We start from the raw sequence: 20,573 nt of genomic DNA on the forward strand, positions 1-20,573 counted from the left end.
GCATAAACTTTTTGTTGTACCGTACTGTTTCAACAACATGCATTTTAAATTTAAGGTATTTGATTGTGAATTCATATCTCATACAAAAGTGCAAGTTCAATATAGACATTTTTAGCCATACTAAATTTCTTTCTTAGATTGGTATATCATCCAGAATATACTCCTGCAGGCCATGTATACCCTTCAGTGGAGCACAGTTTGAAAAATTTTATACCATACTTATGTGATTTCATTGGTATGTATTGTCTGAACCTTAGCTGTGTAGTCTCGTTGACTACAGCATCTTTGCCTGGTGAAAATATTTTTTTATAGTTATCAGTCAATATATTTAGAAATGGTAAAAATTTTCCAAGACTGCTACTCTCATCCATCATTTTATTATTTGCAAAATGCAGAAGTGCTGTTCGAGAGTAGACTGGTACGGAACGAGTATGAAAGTGATTCAATTAACCCCCTGCCAGACACTTAAATGTGAATTGCAGAGTAGTTATGTAGATGTGGATATAGATGTAAACATAAATTACTAAATTACTTTAAATTGTCTTAAGTAAATTTAATATGCATCAAAGCAAGAAACATGAACACAAAATTCTAGTAAACACAATAAAAATATGATATAAGGAGTACTCACATTGTCAAAGTTATCACACAAATCAGTTTCTGTGACTGTCTTTGTCATAGACAGGAGTACAGCATATCACAATTGGAATGTGTATCACCTACGCATATGAAGATCTGGAATCAGAAACTGCAGTAAATGGTTTTCCTGATCTAGCAGTTACATTTCAACATGTCAGTCAGTTAGCAAAGTTGTTTTTGTTGCCAAATTATTAGATGAAGCTCTGTATTGTTTGTATCTTCATGATTAAATGCTGGACTTTGGTTTTAAAAGTCTGGGCTTTGAGACTAATTTTATTTATTTATTTATTTTCGTTTATCACTTCTTTTGCCTCTGGCAATGCTTCTTACTGTACAGAATGCTGAACTGCAACATGGATCTGAGTTCTCATTAAGTTTTTGGTCCCCATATATCTGGTTGGGTAACTCTGTTCGAAGGTCTGACGAAGGCAAGGGTATACTGCCTCCTGTATACTACCATGCTCAGTAAATTAATGTGGTGGTCAGCTCACCTTTGGATTGATGACTGCTCTATTTAAACTGATTATGCTAATTTCATCCCCACAGGAATCTAAGCCATGGTCAATGATCTGTAATATGTCAAACAATGGAAAATCCAGGATGGAATGTAACAATATTATGAAAAGGAAAGTTGCTACTCACCATATAGCGGAGATGCTGAGTTGCAGATAAGCACAACAAAAAGACTCACAAATAAAGCTTTTGGCCATTAAGACCTTTGACCTGTAATATGTGTGCTTTTATCATGCTTAATATACTTCTGAAACTATGATGTAACACCACTGTTGTCTACCATTTGTATTTGCTTTCAGATCAGCCATGGCACTTAATGGACAATGCCACATGGCTGAGAATTATCATCTGCTGAATGATGTATTCTTTATAATATTTGTTATAAGGATATCTATGTCAACACTATCTTTTGAAACTACACCACTTGAATACACCATATGCTGTTTTCCTAGCATTCTGGGCCTATGTTGTGGATGCCTCCTATGTTACAGAGCCTTAAGTGCTGCAAATTATATTGTTTCTTGCCATTTACTTTACACATATCTGACTATTTTGAAGTTTTTCGATTATAGAGAAGTTTCTTGAAGTCTGAGAAGTTCCTTTCTGCTTATTTTTCTGCATGTTTACAGCATAAGACCTTCAATAATAAATAGTGTGAGTCACTGATGTGCAGGAACATCTGAGGTTGAAGAGTGACAATCTTGTTGCTAGCTGTCTTTTGTGGTGTTACCAAGCATGCCTCATGTTAATTCATATCATCAGTGAACATTGTCAGGTGATCTGTGTTATACAACATATTTAATTTGTGAGCTGGATTCATTTTCTGAACTAGGATCAAACTTTATCTGCAGTCAGCAACAATTACATGACCGGCCCTAAAAGTAATATATAAGTTTTGCTATTTGCGTAGCAAAATAACTAAAGATCGCATAAGTAGAGAGGATACAAACTGCAGATGGCAGTGCAAGAAACATATTTCTTAAAAAGAGAGATTTGTTAATTAAGAACATAAACTCAATCTTGGGAAGCCTTTTCCAAAGGCATTTATGTGTTTAGCCTTATACTGAAGTGACACTGTATTACAGTTCATACAAGAAGAGGTTAGGGGAATACAATGTGGTGCTACTGAATGATGTTTGAAGATTAGGTGCGTGGATAGAATAACCAGTAAAAAAATACTGAATCAAGTTGGGTAGAAAGAAATGTATGGCAAAACCTGACCAATAGAAGAGATCAGCTGACAGTACAGATCCTGGGTCGTAGAGAAATCTTCATTTTGGCAGTGTTGGCATGTGTGTGGGGAGGTGGAGGGGATGGAGAAATCGTAGAGGTGAAGAGGCTTGCATAGGATCAACTAGTGAGGAGAGTTGCATCAAACTGCTCATTGAACTGACACTGTATATTGATGTTATTCCTAATAAATAATATTTTTGATACTGTTTCAGAATGATCATTATTCCATTACTATCAGTTTATTGCTACTATTACTATTGACCCAATCCTGAATCATAACTTTGTTATTATTATATCCTGTAACAAGTTGTAAAGATCTTGTAAACATGACATATTACATAAAGATAGACAATAGATCTAAAGATGGCAGTAAAAAAAAAAATGTTGTTACAGCACTGCTTGATGTGATGCTTGTCTTGGTGGAAGATAATAATAGTTAAAATTTTACATGAAGCAATTGCTAAGAAAATGTTGATACTTTCAGTGTGCCTCTCATGATATTGGTCCATAATTAAATTGAATCGTGGTGTTGGAGATTATGTAAACTTTATAACATACAAACCAAAATCCCTTCATGCACAAAGAAATGATAAAGAGTACCATACCTTTTTGACCTATCTTTTTGATTACAGTGTTAGTATTGTTCAAAAATGTAAATGCTAACTCTATATAACATGAAGAAAATCTGTCAGCCTCAGAATGAAACTTAGAGAAGCCATTTCTTTGTTTTACATGTAGAGTCTACTTTTTCTTTGCTGATGCTGTTTTCCATACTCAGTTTCAATTGCTTTGTCCTAAGTTCCAGAATATTTGAGTGGAATGTTGGGAAGACCAATAACTCTTTTAACTTGCATCACTGAGTATAAGAATGACAAGATATTTGTAATGTACTTAGACATTCTTTTTATGTATAGGATGTGAAGATTAACATTGCTGCAGTTCTTAATGACACTACAGGTACGCTGATGTCATGTGCATGGAAGGATCACAACACAAAAATAGGACTCATCATTGGTAAGAAATGAATTACATCACATTTTTGATACATCCTATTTGCTTTCCCACAATCCATAAGTCTATAGTTCTGTGGCATTTGTCAGTAGCAAAAACAATATAAGGTAAAAATTAAGTATTAAATTATTAAGTGAGCAATTGGCCATCTAATGTGACTATGAAAGAATGCAAGTCCTTCAATCTTTAAGAAGGATCTATGAGCAGATGTGTAAAGCAGTTGTCCCATATGATTAGAGTCAGTTTGTTGTTGAATTATGGCTCATGTCTCACATATATATGTGATGACTTCTTAGGAATGGGAAAAAGAATAGATTTTGCAGGTACCAGTTGTGCAAATACAAATAAAATAAAGTTTCAGACTATTTACACTCTGTTTTCTTTTAGCCAAGTTCTCATTTTAATTGCATGCTGTTTTGAAACTTTTTTATGTTAGTCCTTTCTTTTCCATTATGACTTGTTATACAATTTACTGGGGAAGACAATCACCTATTGTCCCCACTCCCAATGACTTCTTACGTTGGTTGTACATCACAACATTACTTCAAGGATTTTTATCAGTTTTTTTGTGTACCTTTACATTGTCATTTCAAATCAACTTGTTCTAAAATGCAAACAAACATAGATAATTATTGTACTTCATTTTTAGTCAGATGAAACAAAATTATAATATAGTTTCAGCCAAACAACTTTCAAAATGACAGTATTCGTTTAGGCTTCCAGCTATGTAAAATCGTTTAAAATCCATGAGCTTTTGACCAAGTACACCTTTGCCATTCTCAAGTGGTGACTGTTGATTGGTTTCTGCTGCTGTCCTTATATAGTGGTGTTACTACCTATGACATCACTGTTTCCCAGTCTAATGCCATATAAGGTTATGTTTTGTTTGCAAGACCGCTGTGCCCACTTCAAACTTACAAAGGCTGGGTGCCAAGCTGTGCTTAACTGCAAATCATCGTCTTTATTCATGGTTTTTGCAGAAATTTTTATCTTGACCATTAGTTTTATGATGCTGCCTCAAAAACCATTTGTCTATATAATAAATGTTTTGTCAAAAGCAGTTCAATATTTGTTTTCCAGAGCATCTTCTGCTATCACTAATTTCTCAGAACACCATGAGTGGAAACACCTTTCATGTACTGTACAGTGCTGTTCAACAATATGTGCAGTCTGTCCAATGTAAAACTACAACCACATGGTATTTTGTATATACCTCATGTTGTGAGGTCTGCATCATCTTTCACTGTCCTAATGGGTAGTTGAATTTTTGATTGAGGCTGAAGATTGAATGGATTTTATGTCTCCTGGCTAATCTTTCTATATGGCACTGGAATGCTCATCAGTGACACCACAGATGGTAGGGCTGTTGTACAAGGATGACAGCAGCGACAATATGATAGTCACCACTTGACATTGGCCGTGGAGTACGTGGCCGAAAGCTTGTGGATTTGAAACCATTTGACGTGGCTGGAAGGTTGTCTGAAATTTCTCAGTATATATTTCTCAAAACCAAGCATTTGCAACTTACAGGATATTCACACTTCATATTTTATCATCCATAATACAGTTACTTATTTCCTTACAATCTTAATGAACCTCTTCCTTTCTTACAATATAAAAGAACCTCTTCATTTCTCAATACATAGTAATATTCTTGGCCAGTTTTAAAATTATTTCTTTCTCTTCAGTTACCTCTCTAACATACACTATTAAGCCAAAGCATAATCACCACTTGCTTAATACTATGTTGGTCCTCCTTTGGAACGTAATACAGCAACAACTGTGCATGACATGGATTCTAGATGTCCTTGGTAATTTTCTGCAGGTAAATGGCACCAGGTGACTATGCACAAGTCATGCAATTCCAGTAAATTATAGGACATTGGTTTGTGGGTGCAGAAGTAGCTCTCAATATGAGTTCTATAGGGTTCAGACCATGCAAATTTGTTTGCTCATATGAGTGCACTGTCAAGCCTCTCAAATCATTGTGGCATCATTCTGGCGGTGTGGCATGGAATACTTGCTGGAAGATGTCATCATTGTCAGGGCAGAAATCAACCATGAAGGGATGCAAGTGGTCTGCAATGATGTACATGTAGTCCGCAACAGTCATGGTGCCTTCGATTCCTGTCATGTGCCCCACGGTAGCCCAGGTGAATGTCCCTGACAGCATAAGGCTACCTCCACCAGCCTGTGGCCATGATGCAGTGTATGTTATAAAGCAGCCATTGCCTGTCTGACATATTTGGACGGAACCATCAACCTGGTGGTGCAAGAAACATAATACACCCGACCATGTGACATGCTTGCATTCATTCTCAGTTCAATCTTGATTGTCCTGTGCCCACTGTGTGTCATATTTAATGATGCCACTGGGGCAACATATCCAACAATGCTCACTGAGTGGTATGTTCTGAAACATTTGCGCCTCCACCAGCATTGCACTTTGTCATCGTAAGGGAAAGCCTGCTACCTGCACAGTCTGTATGTCAACCACTTCGTCACCTGCTGATGGTTTCACTGTCCAGCAACACAGTTCCTTAGATGCTTATCACAATAGCATGTAAACAGTTAATCACAGTTGAAGAATGGAAAATCCAGGATGGAATATAATCATATTATGAAAATGATAGTTGCTACTCACCATATAGTGGAGATGCTGACATGTGCAGACACAACTACACACCTGACTGCAGTCTCTGGCAGTGTGACTTCAGCTGCAAGAGACTGCAGTCATACGCGTGAGTTGCATATGTGTGTGTGTGTGTGTGTGTGTGTGTGTGTGTGTGTGTGTGTGTGTGTGTGTGCGCGTGCCTGTTGTCTATTTTTAACATGACCTTGCTGGCCTAAAGCTTATTTTGTGAGTCTTTTTGTTGTGCCTATCTGTAACTCAGCATCTCTGCTATATGGTCAGTAGCAACTACCCTCTGCTATATGGTGAGTAGCAACTGCTCTTTTCATAGTACTGTTAATCACATTTGTCATTTCCTAAATGCTTATTCCCAGGCAATTTGCTATAACAATCTGCTCTGTGTGAAAGTTGCTTCTGTCATAGCTTTCCCAATCTGTGGCAGGTATCACTGGTAGAATCATTACTCATTCATCTCTGCTGCTTTTATATCCTTTTCTTGCAACGTCACATGCCTAAAATACCACCAGGTGTCATTCACTGTCAGAGTGGATAATGATTATAATGTTTTGGCTCATCAGTGTATGTTATAACACTGGAAGCTCATGCCCTAACTGCAAGGGGTCCATTTGACTGCAGTGTGCAAAAGAGAGGGCAAATAAATTTTGCACAACTTATTGAAAGTTTTTGAAGATGATCAGCAATACTTCCCCTAATGACACAGTCACTAGCACTTCTTGGACAGTCATGCAGCTATTAAATGTGCAAAGTTACAGTGTGGTGCAGGCTTGATGCTCTTCCATAGGCCTTGCACTGCGCTATAATATAACTAACAGCCATATTCCCTTAGCTATGTGGTGGGGCCAGGAGCCTGTAAGTTGCATTTGCTAAGTGCTCATGTGATGAAAGCTAGTGAGGCTGTACCATATGGATAGCAATTATAGATAATGGGTGCCACTCACTGAGTTTCACCACATGGATGCAGTGCTGCAGTGTGCGTTATAGATAGAATTCATACCCAGGATTTGAAAAAGACAAGCAAATATTGTAAACAATTTCCAACAAGATATTTTTTCACTCATTTATAGCTGACTGATATGGCATGCAAAGAAACATGCAACAGAAAATAGTATTTACACTAGCTTTTGAGCTCTTGCTCTTTCTCTGGCCAAAGTATACATCTTCATAGATACAACCATGCGGACACCCAAATCCACTCTCCTGGGCTATGCAGACATCCAAATGCACACACCCATCACTGTGGGCATAATGTGAACTCTAAAAATAGCAAGTAAGTGCAGATTTATGACTTGTGAGGTTTAACTCCTTAACATAATGATTTTTGTGAATTATGTTCAAAAAAATAATTTTTTTATTAATGAAAAACATCCTATAATGAATAGCATTAGACACAAACATATAAAGATAGCTTTTAATGCTCAAAGTAGTGAGTTACGAAACTTTGGAGATCAACAATGATAAAATCCCAAGTATACTTGTGCACTGGACTTTAACTAAAATATCCTGAAACTTGAAGTCATTTTTTTTAGCTTCTATGTAGCTATGAAGTCTAATCATATATTAAACAATGGTTTCTGTGAGCCTAAATCTTGGGGAGCTGGCTGGAGCACAGCAGATGTATTTGTCTCATATCACTGGCAAGCACTTGTCACTCATCGGAAAACTGTTGTCACTTTCTGTCTCTAATGAAGTAACATCACATTTTTTGTTATTTTCTGAGCCACTAAATGCAATGTCGAATGCAGGTGCACAATAGCCATCCTTTTTTGAAGGCATTGTCTAAACAACTATACAAGAGAGTGGCTGAAACCGCATGTTTTGTTGTTGAGTATCCAAAGATGCACACAGTAATGATGGTATCTAACAGCAACCAATTCAACCAAATCATGACAGCCAGGCTAAAACTGTAGAACCAGATGCTCTCTAGTGGCTAAATACCTAACTACCAGTGCAGAAATGGATATAAGCAGGGTTTTATTTTTTTGAAGGTCTGTTCTTAATTTGCTCTAGTATACTCAGGATTTTAAGTACTTGTCAAAACATCAAAACTGAGATAACTTGAGGTTTCATGATAAGGGATTAAATGCAAACAAATGTGTAGTGATTGCAAATTTCATTTAGCCCCTGAGTGGAGGATGCTGGGAGTGGAAGCTTGTGATCAGCTCATAGCACCTTGGCTGCTGAGACAAGTCCAGCCTGCTTTTTCCAGAGCAGCCAGCTTAATGTAATGGATTAATGTGTCAAAAGAGTGACACAAAAGTTGATGGAGAATCACTAGATTTAGCAGATATAGCCTCTTCACTCAGTTTTGTAAATAAAATTAACAATCACTATGTGCAACAACACACATGGATCAACACAATTGGCATTTATTGTTACAGCACACAATACCTTCACGGAACTAAGATCAGCAATGGGCGTAAATGTTCTAGGTTGGCAAAAAATCAACCAACACAAATATGGTGATCATGTTGTGGTAGCAAAAAGTTATCTGATTGAAGAGAATGGTAAACTATCTCATAGAAACCAGCAAGGCATGTGCAATACTTCTTATGAATATGTGGAAATATTGATACAACCAGAACAGCACAAATCTGAAGGCACAAATATAAAGGATAGAGCAAATATGCTCCCCTGTGAGTCAAACAAACTTGTGACTGTCTGTGCTGCCTTTTTCCTTAATGTGTTCAATATTTGCTATTAGTCTTTTTCTGGTATATCTCCCACACATTTTAGCAATATTCTGAAAAATGATGCACATGCATTTTGTGAGCAGTATCCTTTGTGAACTGGCAGCATTTGCCATATATCCTGCCAATGTCCCAATGAACCAAAGTCTACCACCTGCTTTATCTATGACTGAGCCTATTTAATCGTTCCATTTTATATACCTGCAACTGGGTATATCCAGGTATTTCATAAGTCAGTTTATTCCAGTTGTGACCCACTGATGTTTCAGTCATAGGCTACAATTTTTCTGAATTTTCCGAACTGCACAGTTTTACACTTCTGTACATTTAAAGCAAGTTTTCAGACTTTGCACTAATTTGAAATCTCATCAGAATCTGACTGTTTATTGGGGCAACATTTTTCAGATAGTACTTCATTATAGGTAAAGGAATCACCTGCTGGAACTGTCTACATTAGAGCATTCATGCAGAGCCACAGTTTATGGATTTGTGTATATTTCTTCATGTTAACATTCAGTACACAAGTGCATTTACTAGCATTGCCTGTAAATGTTTGAACCAATAAATATGCCTTTCGAATGGAGAAATTTTACTGTTACTGCATCAGGTAAATATTAGAGAGATTGGAAAGTAATTTTGTTTACTTACGTTAAATTCAAACCTATAAACTGTTAAATAATTTTTTTAATCAGTGATGTAATCAGCCTCATTATCAACAATCTTTTGCGATCTAGTGTGGGAATTTTTGATGCTGGATGTTAAAAATAAATTAGTTTTTGAGCAAAATATCTGGAGATGACATTTTGGACATCATTCTCCTTGTTGAATTTATCACTTAGAAATTGTTGCAGTGATCATGTTGTTGTTGTTGTGGTCTTCAGTCTTGTGACTGGTTTGATGCAGCTCTCCATGCTACTCTGTCCTGTGCAAGCTTCTTCATCTCCCAGCACGTACTGCAGCCTACATCCTTCTGGATCTGCTTAGTGTATTCATCTCTTGGTCTCCCTCTGCGATTTTTATCCTCCACGCTGCCCTCCAATACTAAATTGGTGATCCCTCAATTCCTCAGAACATGTCCTACTAACCGATCCCTTCTTCTAGTCAATTTGTGCCACAAACACCTCTTCTCCCCAATCCTATTCAGCACTTCCTTGTTAGTTATGTGATCTACCCATCTAATCATCAGCATTCTTCTGTAGCACCACATTTCAAAAGCTTCTATTCTCTTCTTGTCCAAACTATTTATTGTCCGTGTTTCACTTCCATACATCGCTACACTCCATACAAATACTTTCAGAAACGACTTCCTGACACTTAAATCTATACTCGATGCTAACAAATTTCTCTTCTTCAGAAACGCTTTCCTTGCCATTGCCAGTCTACATTTTATATCCTCTCTACTTCAACCATCATCAGTTATTTTGCTCCCCAAATAGCAAAACTCCTTTACTACTTTAAGTGTCTCATTTCCTAATCTAATTCCCTCAGCACCACCTGACTTAATTCGGCTACATTCCATTAGCCTCGTTTAGCTTTTCATGATGTTCATCTGATATCCTCCTTTCAAGGCACTGTCCAATCCATTTAACTGCTCTTCCAAGTCCTTAGCTGTCTCTGACAGAATTACAATGTCATCGGCAAACCTTAAAGTTTTTATTTCTTCTCCATGGATTTTAATACCTACTCCAAATTTTTCTTTTGTTTTCTTTACTGCTTGCTCAATATACAGATTGAACAACATCGAGGAGAGGCTACAACCCTGTCTCACTCACTTCCCAACCACTGCTTCCCTTTCATGCCCCTCGACTCTTATAACTGCCACCTGGTTTCTGTACAAATTGTAAATAGCTTTTTGCTCCCTGTATTTTACCCCTGCCACCTTCAGAATTTGAAAGTGACTATTCCAGTCAACATTGTCAAAAGCTTTCTCTAAGTCTACAAATGCTAGTAATGTAGGTTTGCCTTTTCTTAACCCAGCTTCTAAAATAAGTCGTAGGGTCAGTATTGCCTCACATGTTCCCATATTTCTACAAAATCCAAACTGATCTTCCCCGAGGTCGGCTTCTACCAGTTTTTCCATTCGTCTGTAAAGAATTCACGTTAGTATTTTGCAGCTGTGACTTATTAAACTGATAGTTCGGTAATTTTCACATCTGTCAACGCCTGCTTTCTTTGGGATTGAGCATAATAAATGGAAATCTGCTGGTGCAGTATTGGGCAAGTACAGTGAGGCAATTATTTTCACTCCAATTCATTATTTTTTTTCCAGAGTTCCACTTACTCATTGCATTCTTGCATTATCATGTTAAAGAATAATACTTTTTCTTCATTGATAACTGCTGGGCACTTATCAGTTAAAGATTGATTTACTCAATCCAGTTGTTCACAGTAAAGTTCTGCATTCACAGTTTGTCCAAGTATCAGAACTTTAAAATGAATGACCCCACAAATGCTCCATCAAATGCACAAAAGTGCCTTCTGGAGTGTAAACCTGGCTTTTCTGTACTTGGGATTTATTTCGAGAGACCTACTGCATTATGCAGCTTGGATTATCACAGGGAGACTCATTTGTCATCTCCAGTGATCAAGGAATAAAAATAAAGCCTTGTCTATTGTGCCTCTGAAGCAATAAGTTGCATGTGATGGATTGGTCACCTTTGTTCGTCTTTACCAATCTGCTACAGATGTTCTTGGATGGTCGACCAAGGTTGATTAAAAGTGTTTGACAGTTCCTCAATTGTCTAATGTGAATTTTCTGCAACTTCCACCCTTAATATGTCATTCTCTAATGTTGTTAGTCTTCCTTGTTTATGTCAGTTGGAAAAATCAAAATGATTGATTTGAGCTTATAAAACAAACTTTGGCACTTAAAAACATTTAATGCACTTGGATAAACATTGCAATGGATGAGATTTGAAAAATTGACAGCTTAAAGTTGGAAGACAGGATAATATGCAAGACAGAGATTACTGACAAAACATCATGCACGAGTTAATAAGAGCAGAAAGCTGAATGCATTGTATGTGGTAGAGGTGGGGGGTTTAGGCAGGTCAGAAAATAAAAGATTTAGAAAACTAAAAGGGAGTGGAGGAAGGAATAGTTACTGAGAAGAAATGCTGAGACCAAAGAAACTGACATAAATTAAGGCCAGGTGAGTGGCGAGCAGCAATGACATGTAACACCAGTTCCAACCTGCAGGATTCTGAGGAATTGGCATCTGGGGGAAGAATCCAGATGGCATGCATGGTGAAACAAGCACTGAAGTCACTGTCATGTCGTAAAGCATGCTCTGCAACAGGATATTGTGTGTTGCCAATATACACCCTCTGCCTGTGTCCATGCATCCTAGCTGATAACTTGGTGGTAGTCATGCCAATGTAAAAGGCCATACAACTGTTTACATAACAGCTGAGACACACTGTTACATTTCACAGGTGCTCTTCTTTTGATAGTATATGATTTGCCAGTTACAAGGGTGTATAGACGATGGTAGGAGGGTTCATAGGGCAAGTCTTAGAGTGGGGATTGTTGTGTCTAGACAAGACAGCCTAGACACAATGCGAGGAAACCGAAAGGCACGCGCGAAGTTAAAGCAGGGTGCGTGAGGTCTGAAACAGGATACGTTATGAATGCTATAAAGAAAAGTATGGAGCTTCTGGAATACTTAACTTTAATACATCCTTTTGGTACATGTGGAGATTGTGGTGATACAAGTGAGACTCTTTAGATACATGCAATGTTACTAATGGCGCCTTGCTAGGTCGTAGCCATTGACTTAGCTGAAGGCTATTCTAACTATTGGCTTGGCTAATGAGCAATGCTTCGTCCATGTAGTCACTAGCAAAGTCAGCCGTACAACTGGGGCGAGTGCTAGTCAGTCTCTCGAGACCTGCCTTGTGGTGGCGCTTGGTCTGTGATCCCTGACAGTGGCGACACGCGGGTCCGACATGTACTAATGGACTGCGGCCGATTTAAAGCTACCACCTAGCAAGTGTGGTGTCTGGCGGTGACACCACAGGGATGGTCACAGAGGTAGAAGCCATGATGTAGAGGAATGAGTGCAGAAGCAGCATACGTTATGACAAGGATATTGTGGAGACTGGGAGAGCAACAAAAAGTTATTCTAGGTATGATGGGCAAAATATTGGACAGAATGGACCTCATTTCAGGGCATGATTTTAGGAAGTCATAGCCTTGTTGAAGCAGCTGATTAATATGTTCAATACCAGGATAATATTGAATGACAAAATGTGTACTCCTAGTAGTTTTTTAGAGGAATCAGCAGTACTAGAACTGGGTGTAATGGCATGGGAAATCTGCTTTTGAACTAGGCTGGGGGCATAATTATGTCTACCGAAGGCTGAGGTGAGAATGGTAGTGCACTTCTGTGAAGAGTCTGGATCTGGACAAATAAATTTGCCTCAAATGCCAAGGCTATATGGGAGGGAATGTTTGACATGGAAAGGATGGCAGCTGTCAAAATGTAAGTACTGTTGTTTGTTGGTAGGTTTAATGTGGACAGAAGTGATGTGTTGCTGGCTTTCGATGAGGACGAGATCAACATCAAAGAAAGTGGGATAGGAAATGTAATTCGGAGAAGGTATTCAGAGATTCCAGGAATTTTAGCAGGTCAGCCTCACCGTAAGTCCATACGGTAAAGATGTCATCAATGTATGTAAACCAAAACAGGGTCTGAAGACTTTTGGATCTCAGGAAAGCCCCCCCCCCCCCCCCCAAGCAACACATGGAAAGGTTGGTGTAGGAAGAAGCCATCCTGGTTCCCATGGCCGTACCCATGATCTGTTTGTATATCTGCCCCTCAAAGGTTAAGTAGTCATTGGTAAGTACAAAGTTGATTAAGGTGAGCAGGAATAACATCATAAATTTGGAATTAGTTGGGTGCAAATTGAGGAAATGCTAAGCAGCTGACAGACCATTTACGTGAGGCATTTGTATAGAGGGAGGTGGCATCAGTGGTGGCAAGCAATGTGTGTGTTGAGAGTGGGACATGCACAGATTTTGGATGATCTGGGAAATTCTTGGTATCTTTAGTAAAGGAGGGAAGTCTTTGTGCAATAGGTTGCAGGTGTTGGTCAATTAAGGCGGATGTATGTTTGGTGGGAAGATATGTGGAGAGTGGGGAAGAAAATTGCTATCAAATCTGCAAATAAATCATCAAAAGATAATTGCGAGAAGGCTCTGTAGTGTAATGAATTGTGAGTGAAGTCTAGAAAAAATTTAGGGGCAAAATGTTGGTTAATACAGGTGGTATGGATAAATAAATGAGCAAACTGTCACATAAAATCAGAAAAAGACAACAGACTGAACAAGATACATGACAACAAAGAATAACAGAGTATTGCATAAAAAGGAATGGTGGCAACACAGGTAATATAGCAATGAAAAAAATTAATTTTTTAAAATATAATATAATCGGATAGGAAAAAAAAATCTACTTACCAAGTGGTGGCAGGAGAATACACATGTAAAAATACTGGATTCTGCAAGCTTTTGGAGCCAATGGCTCCTGCTGCAGAAGGGCTGAAGTGGAGGGGCAACGGGTTAAGGAAAAGCATTGGTTTAGGAAATGGAGAGAGTTCAGAAAAGTTGCCCGGGATAGAGGAGACTTATCGGATGGGATGAGAAACAAAGACTGATTATATGAGATTTGAAAACCTGAGAACTTAAGGTGGAAGAGAAGCTACGGTAATACACTAGACAGATAACTGACAAAACATCATGCATGAGTTAATAAGAGCAGAAAGCTACATGCATTGGTTGGGCGGGAGGGGGGGGGGGGGGATGCAGACAGATCAGAAAAAAGATATAGAATATAGAAAACTAAAAGGGAGTGAAGAAAGGAGTAGTTACTGAGAAGAAATGGTGAGGCCAAAAAATTGACATAAATGAAGGGCAGGAGGGTGGTGAGAAGCAAGGACATGTAACACTAGTTCCCACTTGCAGAATTTTGAGAAACTGACATCTGGGGGAAGAATCCAGATGGCATGTGTGGCGAAAAGGGCATTGAAATCACTGTCGCATTGTGAAGCTTGCTCTGCAACAGGATATTGTGGGCTGCCACAATGCACCCTTTGCCTATACCCATGTCATGGGGTAGGGAAATAAGTGCAGAAGGAGCATAAGACCTGACAAGAATATCACAGAGATTGGGAGGGCAATGAACAGCTATTATGGTGTGATGGCCAAAATGTTGGACAGAATGGACTTCATTTCAGGGTATGATTTTAGGAAGTCATAGCCTTGTTGAAGCAGCTGATTAATGTGTTCAAGAACGGGATAATACTGAATGACAAGAAGTGTACTAAGTTCTTCTTTGGAGGAATCAGCAGTGCTAGGATTGGATGTGATGGCCCAGGGAACCCACTTTGGAAGTATGCTGGTGGGTTATTTATGCCCTGTGAAGTCTGAGGTGAGAAAGGTGGTGTACTGCTATAAATAGTCTTGATCTTACCAAATAAATTTGCCTTGAATGCCAAGGCATGTGGGAGGGAATGTCTGACATGGAAAGGATGGCAACTGTCAAAATGTAAATGCTGTTGACTGTTAGGAGGTTTAATGTGAACAGAAGTGTGTAGCTGACCCTCAGAGAGGATGAGGTCAACATCAAGGGAAGAAGCATGGGATGTGGAATAGGTTCACATTACATTTAATTGGGAGAATGTATGGAGAGATTCCAAGAATTTTAACAGGTCTGCCTCACCATGAAACCATTTGGGGTAAATGCTGTCAATGTATTTAAACCAAACCAGGGGCAGTAAACAAGGCATACTAACATTAAAATATCTTAGGAATGACTCTGAAGTAACAATGAAGTGATAAATGACAAATGAATATCGACATGCACAGAAATGACCTTTCTGGACCTTCTAATGTGTTGTCACCACTGAGCAGTATATTTTAAATGTATTACATTGCAATGTGGTGTCAGTGCAAAGGAATGTTGAAATGGTTGAAACAATAGCAGAAAGCCTAATAATATTTAATGATAGTAGTATCCATGAGAAAATAACACTTTTATTAGACCAGACAAAAAGCCTGTTATCTGAAATACTTCTCCTTATGCCATAAACTTGAAACCTCAAACACTTAAGTGTGTATTATAACAGACAGGGAATTTCACAAAAAAAGAGAATTATAAGAACCTACAAACAACAGTGCCAATAAATAAATCAGATTGACAAAAAGTATGAATTAGATCGGAGAGATTATTGTACACTTGAGAGCCACAGTAGAGGAATTTCTGCTATTATACAAAATAAAGATGCCACAATGAAAGGGATTTGAATCACAAAAAATCTCAGTCCAGGATACAAATGAATAGTAGAGGGAACTGCAAATGATGATACACCAAAATAAAAGCAAACTTACAATAAGACCACTAAAAGATACAGCCTGTGAGGGAACCCATAAGTGAACTTTCTCATGGCAACATTCCACATGGGCATAATCTGATACCGAGTGAGGTGGCGCAGTGGTTAGCACACTGGACTCGCATTCGGGAGGACGACGGTTCAATCCCGTCTCCGGCCATCCTAATTTAGGTTTTCCATGATTTCCCTAAATCGTTTCAGGCAAATGCTGGGATGGTTCCTTTGAAAGGGAACGGCCGATTTCCTTCCCAATCCTTCCCTAACCTGAGCTTGCGCTCCGTCTCTAATGACCTCGTTGTCGACGGGACGTTAAACACTAACCACCACCACCATAATCTGATGGATTTTTTTTATATATATATATATATATATATATATATATATATATATATATATATATATATATATATATAATGGAAGGAAACATTCCACGTGGGAAAAATTATATATAAAAACAAAGATGAGGTGACTTACCGAACAAAAGCGCTGGCAGGTCGATAGACACACAAACAAACACAAACATACACACAAAATTCAAGCTTTCGCAACAAACTGTTGCCTCATCAGGAAAGAGGGAAGGAGAGGGGAAGACGAAAGGAAGTGGGTTTTAAGGGAGAGGGTAAGGAGTCATTCCAATCCCGGGAGCGGAAAGACTTACCTTAGGGGGAAAAAAGGACAGGTATACACTCGCACACATGCACATATCCATCCACACATACAGACACAAGCAGACATATTTAAAGACAAAGAGTTTGGGCAGAGATGTCAGTCGAGGCAGAAGTGTAGAGGCAAAGAAGTTGTTGAAAGACAGGTGAGGTATGAGTGGCGGCAACTTGAAATTAGCGGAGATTGAGGCCTGGCGGATGACGAGAAGAGAGGATATACTGAAGGGCAAGTTCCCATCTCCGGAGTTCGGATAGGTTGGTGTTGGTGGGAAGTATCCAGATAACCCGGACGGTGTAACACTGTGCCAAGATGTGCTGGCTGTGCACCAAGGCATGTTTAGCCACAGGGTGATCCTCATTACCAACAAACACTGTCTGCCTGTGTCCATTCATGCGAATGGACAGTTTGTTGCTGGTCATTCCCACATAGAATGCATCACAGTGTAGGCAGGTCAGTTGGTAAATCACGTGGGTGCTTTCACACGTGGCTCTGCCTCTGATCGTGTGCACCTTCCGGGTTACAGGACTGGAGTAGGTGGTGGTGGGAGGGTGCATGGGACAGGTTTTGCATCGGGGGCAGTTACAAGGATAGGAGCCAGAGGGTAGGGAAGGTGGTTTGGGGATTTCATAGGGATGAACTAACAGGTTACGAAGGTTAGGTGGATGGCGGAAAGACACTCTTGGCGGAGTGGGGAGGATTTCATGAAGGATGGATCTCATTTCAGGGCAGGATTTGAGGAAGTCGTATCCCTGCTGGAGAGCCACATTCAGAGTCTGGTCCAGTCCTGGAAAGTATCCTGTCACAAGTGGGGCACTTTTGTGGTTCTTCTGTGGGGGATTCTGGGTTTGAGGGGACAAGGAAGTGGCTCTGGTTATTTGCTTTTGTACCAGGTCGGGAGGGTAGTTGCGGGATGCGAAAGCTGTTTTCAGGTTGTTGGTGTAATGATTCAGGGATTCCGGACTGGAGCAGATTCGTTTGCCACGAAGACCTAGGCTGTAGGGAAGGGACCGTTTGATGTGGAATGGGTGGCAGCTGTCATAATGGAGGTACTGTTGCTTGTTGGTGGGTTTGATGTGGACGGACGTGTGAAGTTGGCCGTTGGACAGGTGGAGGTCAACATCAAGGAAAGTGGCATGGGATTTGGAGTAGGACCAGGTGAAACTGATGGAACCAAAGGAGTTAAGGTTGGAGAGGAAATTCTGGAGTTCTTCTTCACTGTGAGTCCAGATCATGAAGATGTCATCAATAAATCTGTACCAAACTTTGGGTTGGCAGACTTTGGTACAGATTTATTGATGACATCTTCATGATCTGGACTCACAGTGAAGAAGAACTCCAGAATTTCCTCTCCAACCTCAACTCCTTTGGTTCCATCAGTTTCACCTGGTCCTACTCCAAATCCCATGCCACTTTCCTTGACGTTGACCTCCACCTGTCCAATGGCCAACTTCACACGTCCGTCCACATCAAACCCACCAACAAGCAACAGTACCTCCATTATGACAGCTGCCACCCATTCCACATCAAACGGTCCCTTCCCTACAGCCTAGGTCTTCGTGGCAAATGAATCTGCTCCAGTCCGGAATCCCTGAATCATTACACCAACAACCTGAAAACAGCTTTCGCATCCCGCAACTACCCTCCCGACCTGGCACAAAAGCAAATAACCAGAGCCACTTCCTCGTCGCCTCAAACCCAGAATCCCCCACAGAAGAACCACAAAAGTGCCCCACTTGTGACAGGATACTTTCCAGGACTGGACCAGACTCTGAATGTGGCTCTCCAGCAGGGATACGACTTCCTCAAATCCTGCCCTGAAATGAGATCCATCCTTCATGAAATCCTCCCCACTCCGCCAAGAGTGTCTTTCCGCCGTCCACCTAACCTTCGTAACCTGTTAGTTCATCCCTATGAAATCCCCAAACCACCTTCCCTACCCTCTGGCTCCTATCCTTGTAACCGCCCCCGATGCAAAACCTGTCCCATGCACCCTCCCACCACCACCTACTCCAGTCCTGTAACCCGGAAGGTGCACACGATCAGAGGCAGAGCCACGTGTGAAAGCACCCACGTGATTTACCAACTGACCTGCCTACACTGTGATGCATTCTATGTGGGAATGACCAGCAACAAACTGTCCATTCGCATGAATGGACACAGGCAGACAGTGTTTGTTGGTAATGAGGATCACCCTGTGGCTAAACATGCCTTGGTGCACAGCCAGCACATCTTGGCACAGTGTTACACCGTCCGGGTTATCTGGATACATCCCACCAACACCAACCTATCCGAACTCCGGAGATGGGAACTTGCCCTTCAGTATATCCTCTCTTCTCGTCATCCGCCAGGCCTCAATCTCCGCTAATTTCAAGTTGCCGCCACTCATACCTCACCTGTCTTTCAACAACTTCTTTGCCTCTACACTTCTGCCTCGACTGACATCTCTGCCCAAACTCTTTGTCTTTAAATTTGTCTGCTTGTGTCTGTATGTGTGGATGGATATGTGCGTGTGTGCGAGTGTATACCTGTCCTTTTTTCCCCCTAAGGTAAGTCTTTCTGCTCCCGGGATTGGAATGACTCCTTACCCCCTCCCTTAAAACCCACATCCTTTCGTCTTTCCCTCTCCTTCCCTCTTTCCTGATGAGGCAACAGTTTGTTGCGAAAGCTTGAATTTTGTGTGTATGTTTGTGTGTCTGTCGACCTGCCAGCACTTTCATTTGGTAAGTCACATCATCTTTGTTTTTAGATATATATTTTTCCTACATGGAATGTTTCCCTCTATTATAACCATATATATATATATATAAAAACAAAGATGAGGTGACTTACCGAACAAAAGCGCTGGCAGGTCGATAGACACACAAACAAACACAAACATACACACAAAATTCAAGCTTTCGCAACAAACTGTTGCCTCATCAGGAAAGAGGGAAGGAGAGGGGAAGACGGATGGAAGTGGGTTTTAAGGGAGAGGGTAAGGAGTCATTCCAATCCAGGGAGCGGAAAGACTTACCTTAGGGGGAAAAAAGGACAGGTATACACTCGCACACACGCACATATCCATCCACACATACAGACACAAGCAGACATATTTGGTCTTTAAATATGTCTGCTTGTGTCTGTATGTGTGGATGGATATGTGCGTGTGTGCGAGTGTATACCTGTCCTTTTTTCCCCCTAAGGTAAGTATTTCCGCTCCCGGGATTGGAATGACTCCTTACCCTCTCCCTTAAAACCCACTTCCTTTCGTCTTCCCCTCTCCTTCCCTCTTTCCTGATGAGGCAACAGTTTGTTGCGAAAGCTTGAATTTTGTGTGTATGTTTGTGTTTGTTTGTGTGTCTATCGACCTGCCAGCGCTTTTGTTCGGTAAGTCACCTCATCTTTGTTTTTATATATAATTTTTCCCACGTGGAATGTTTCCTTCCATTATATATATATGATGAAGCTTACCAGACAAAAGCGCTGGCAGGTCGATAGACACACAAACAAACACAAACATACACACAAAATTCTAGCTTTCGCAACCAATGGTTGCCTCGTCAGGAAAGAGGGAAGGAGAAGGAAAGACAAAAGGATATGGGTTTTAAGGGAGAGGGTAAGGAGTCATTCCAATCCCGGGAGCGGAAAGACTTACCTTAGGGGGAAAAAAGGACAGGTATCACTCGCACACACACACATATCCATCCACACATACACAGACATAAGCAGACATTTGTAAAGGCAAAGAGTTTGGGCAGAGATGTCAGTCGGGGCGGATGTACAGAGGCAAAGATGAAGTTG

At 40.2% G+C, this 20,573-nt stretch overlaps 1 protein-coding gene across 1 annotated transcript in view; it reads left to right on the forward strand.

The window, feature by feature from the left end:
* The window catches only part of LOC124795869 (hexokinase type 2-like), a 238,978-nt gene that overhangs the window by 105,875 nt on the left and 112,530 nt on the right, over positions 1-20,573 (forward strand). The window contains exon 7 of the mRNA XM_047259951.1: positions 3,300-3,399. Within this exon, the coding sequence (XP_047115907.1) occupies positions 3,300-3,399 (100 nt within the window). The remainder of the gene's footprint in view (positions 1-3,299; positions 3,400-20,573) is intronic.

This window comes from Schistocerca piceifrons, chromosome 4, assembly GCF_021461385.2.
Source record: "Schistocerca piceifrons isolate TAMUIC-IGC-003096 chromosome 4, iqSchPice1.1, whole genome shotgun sequence".
Taxonomy (NCBI): domain Eukaryota; kingdom Metazoa; phylum Arthropoda; class Insecta; order Orthoptera; family Acrididae; genus Schistocerca; species Schistocerca piceifrons.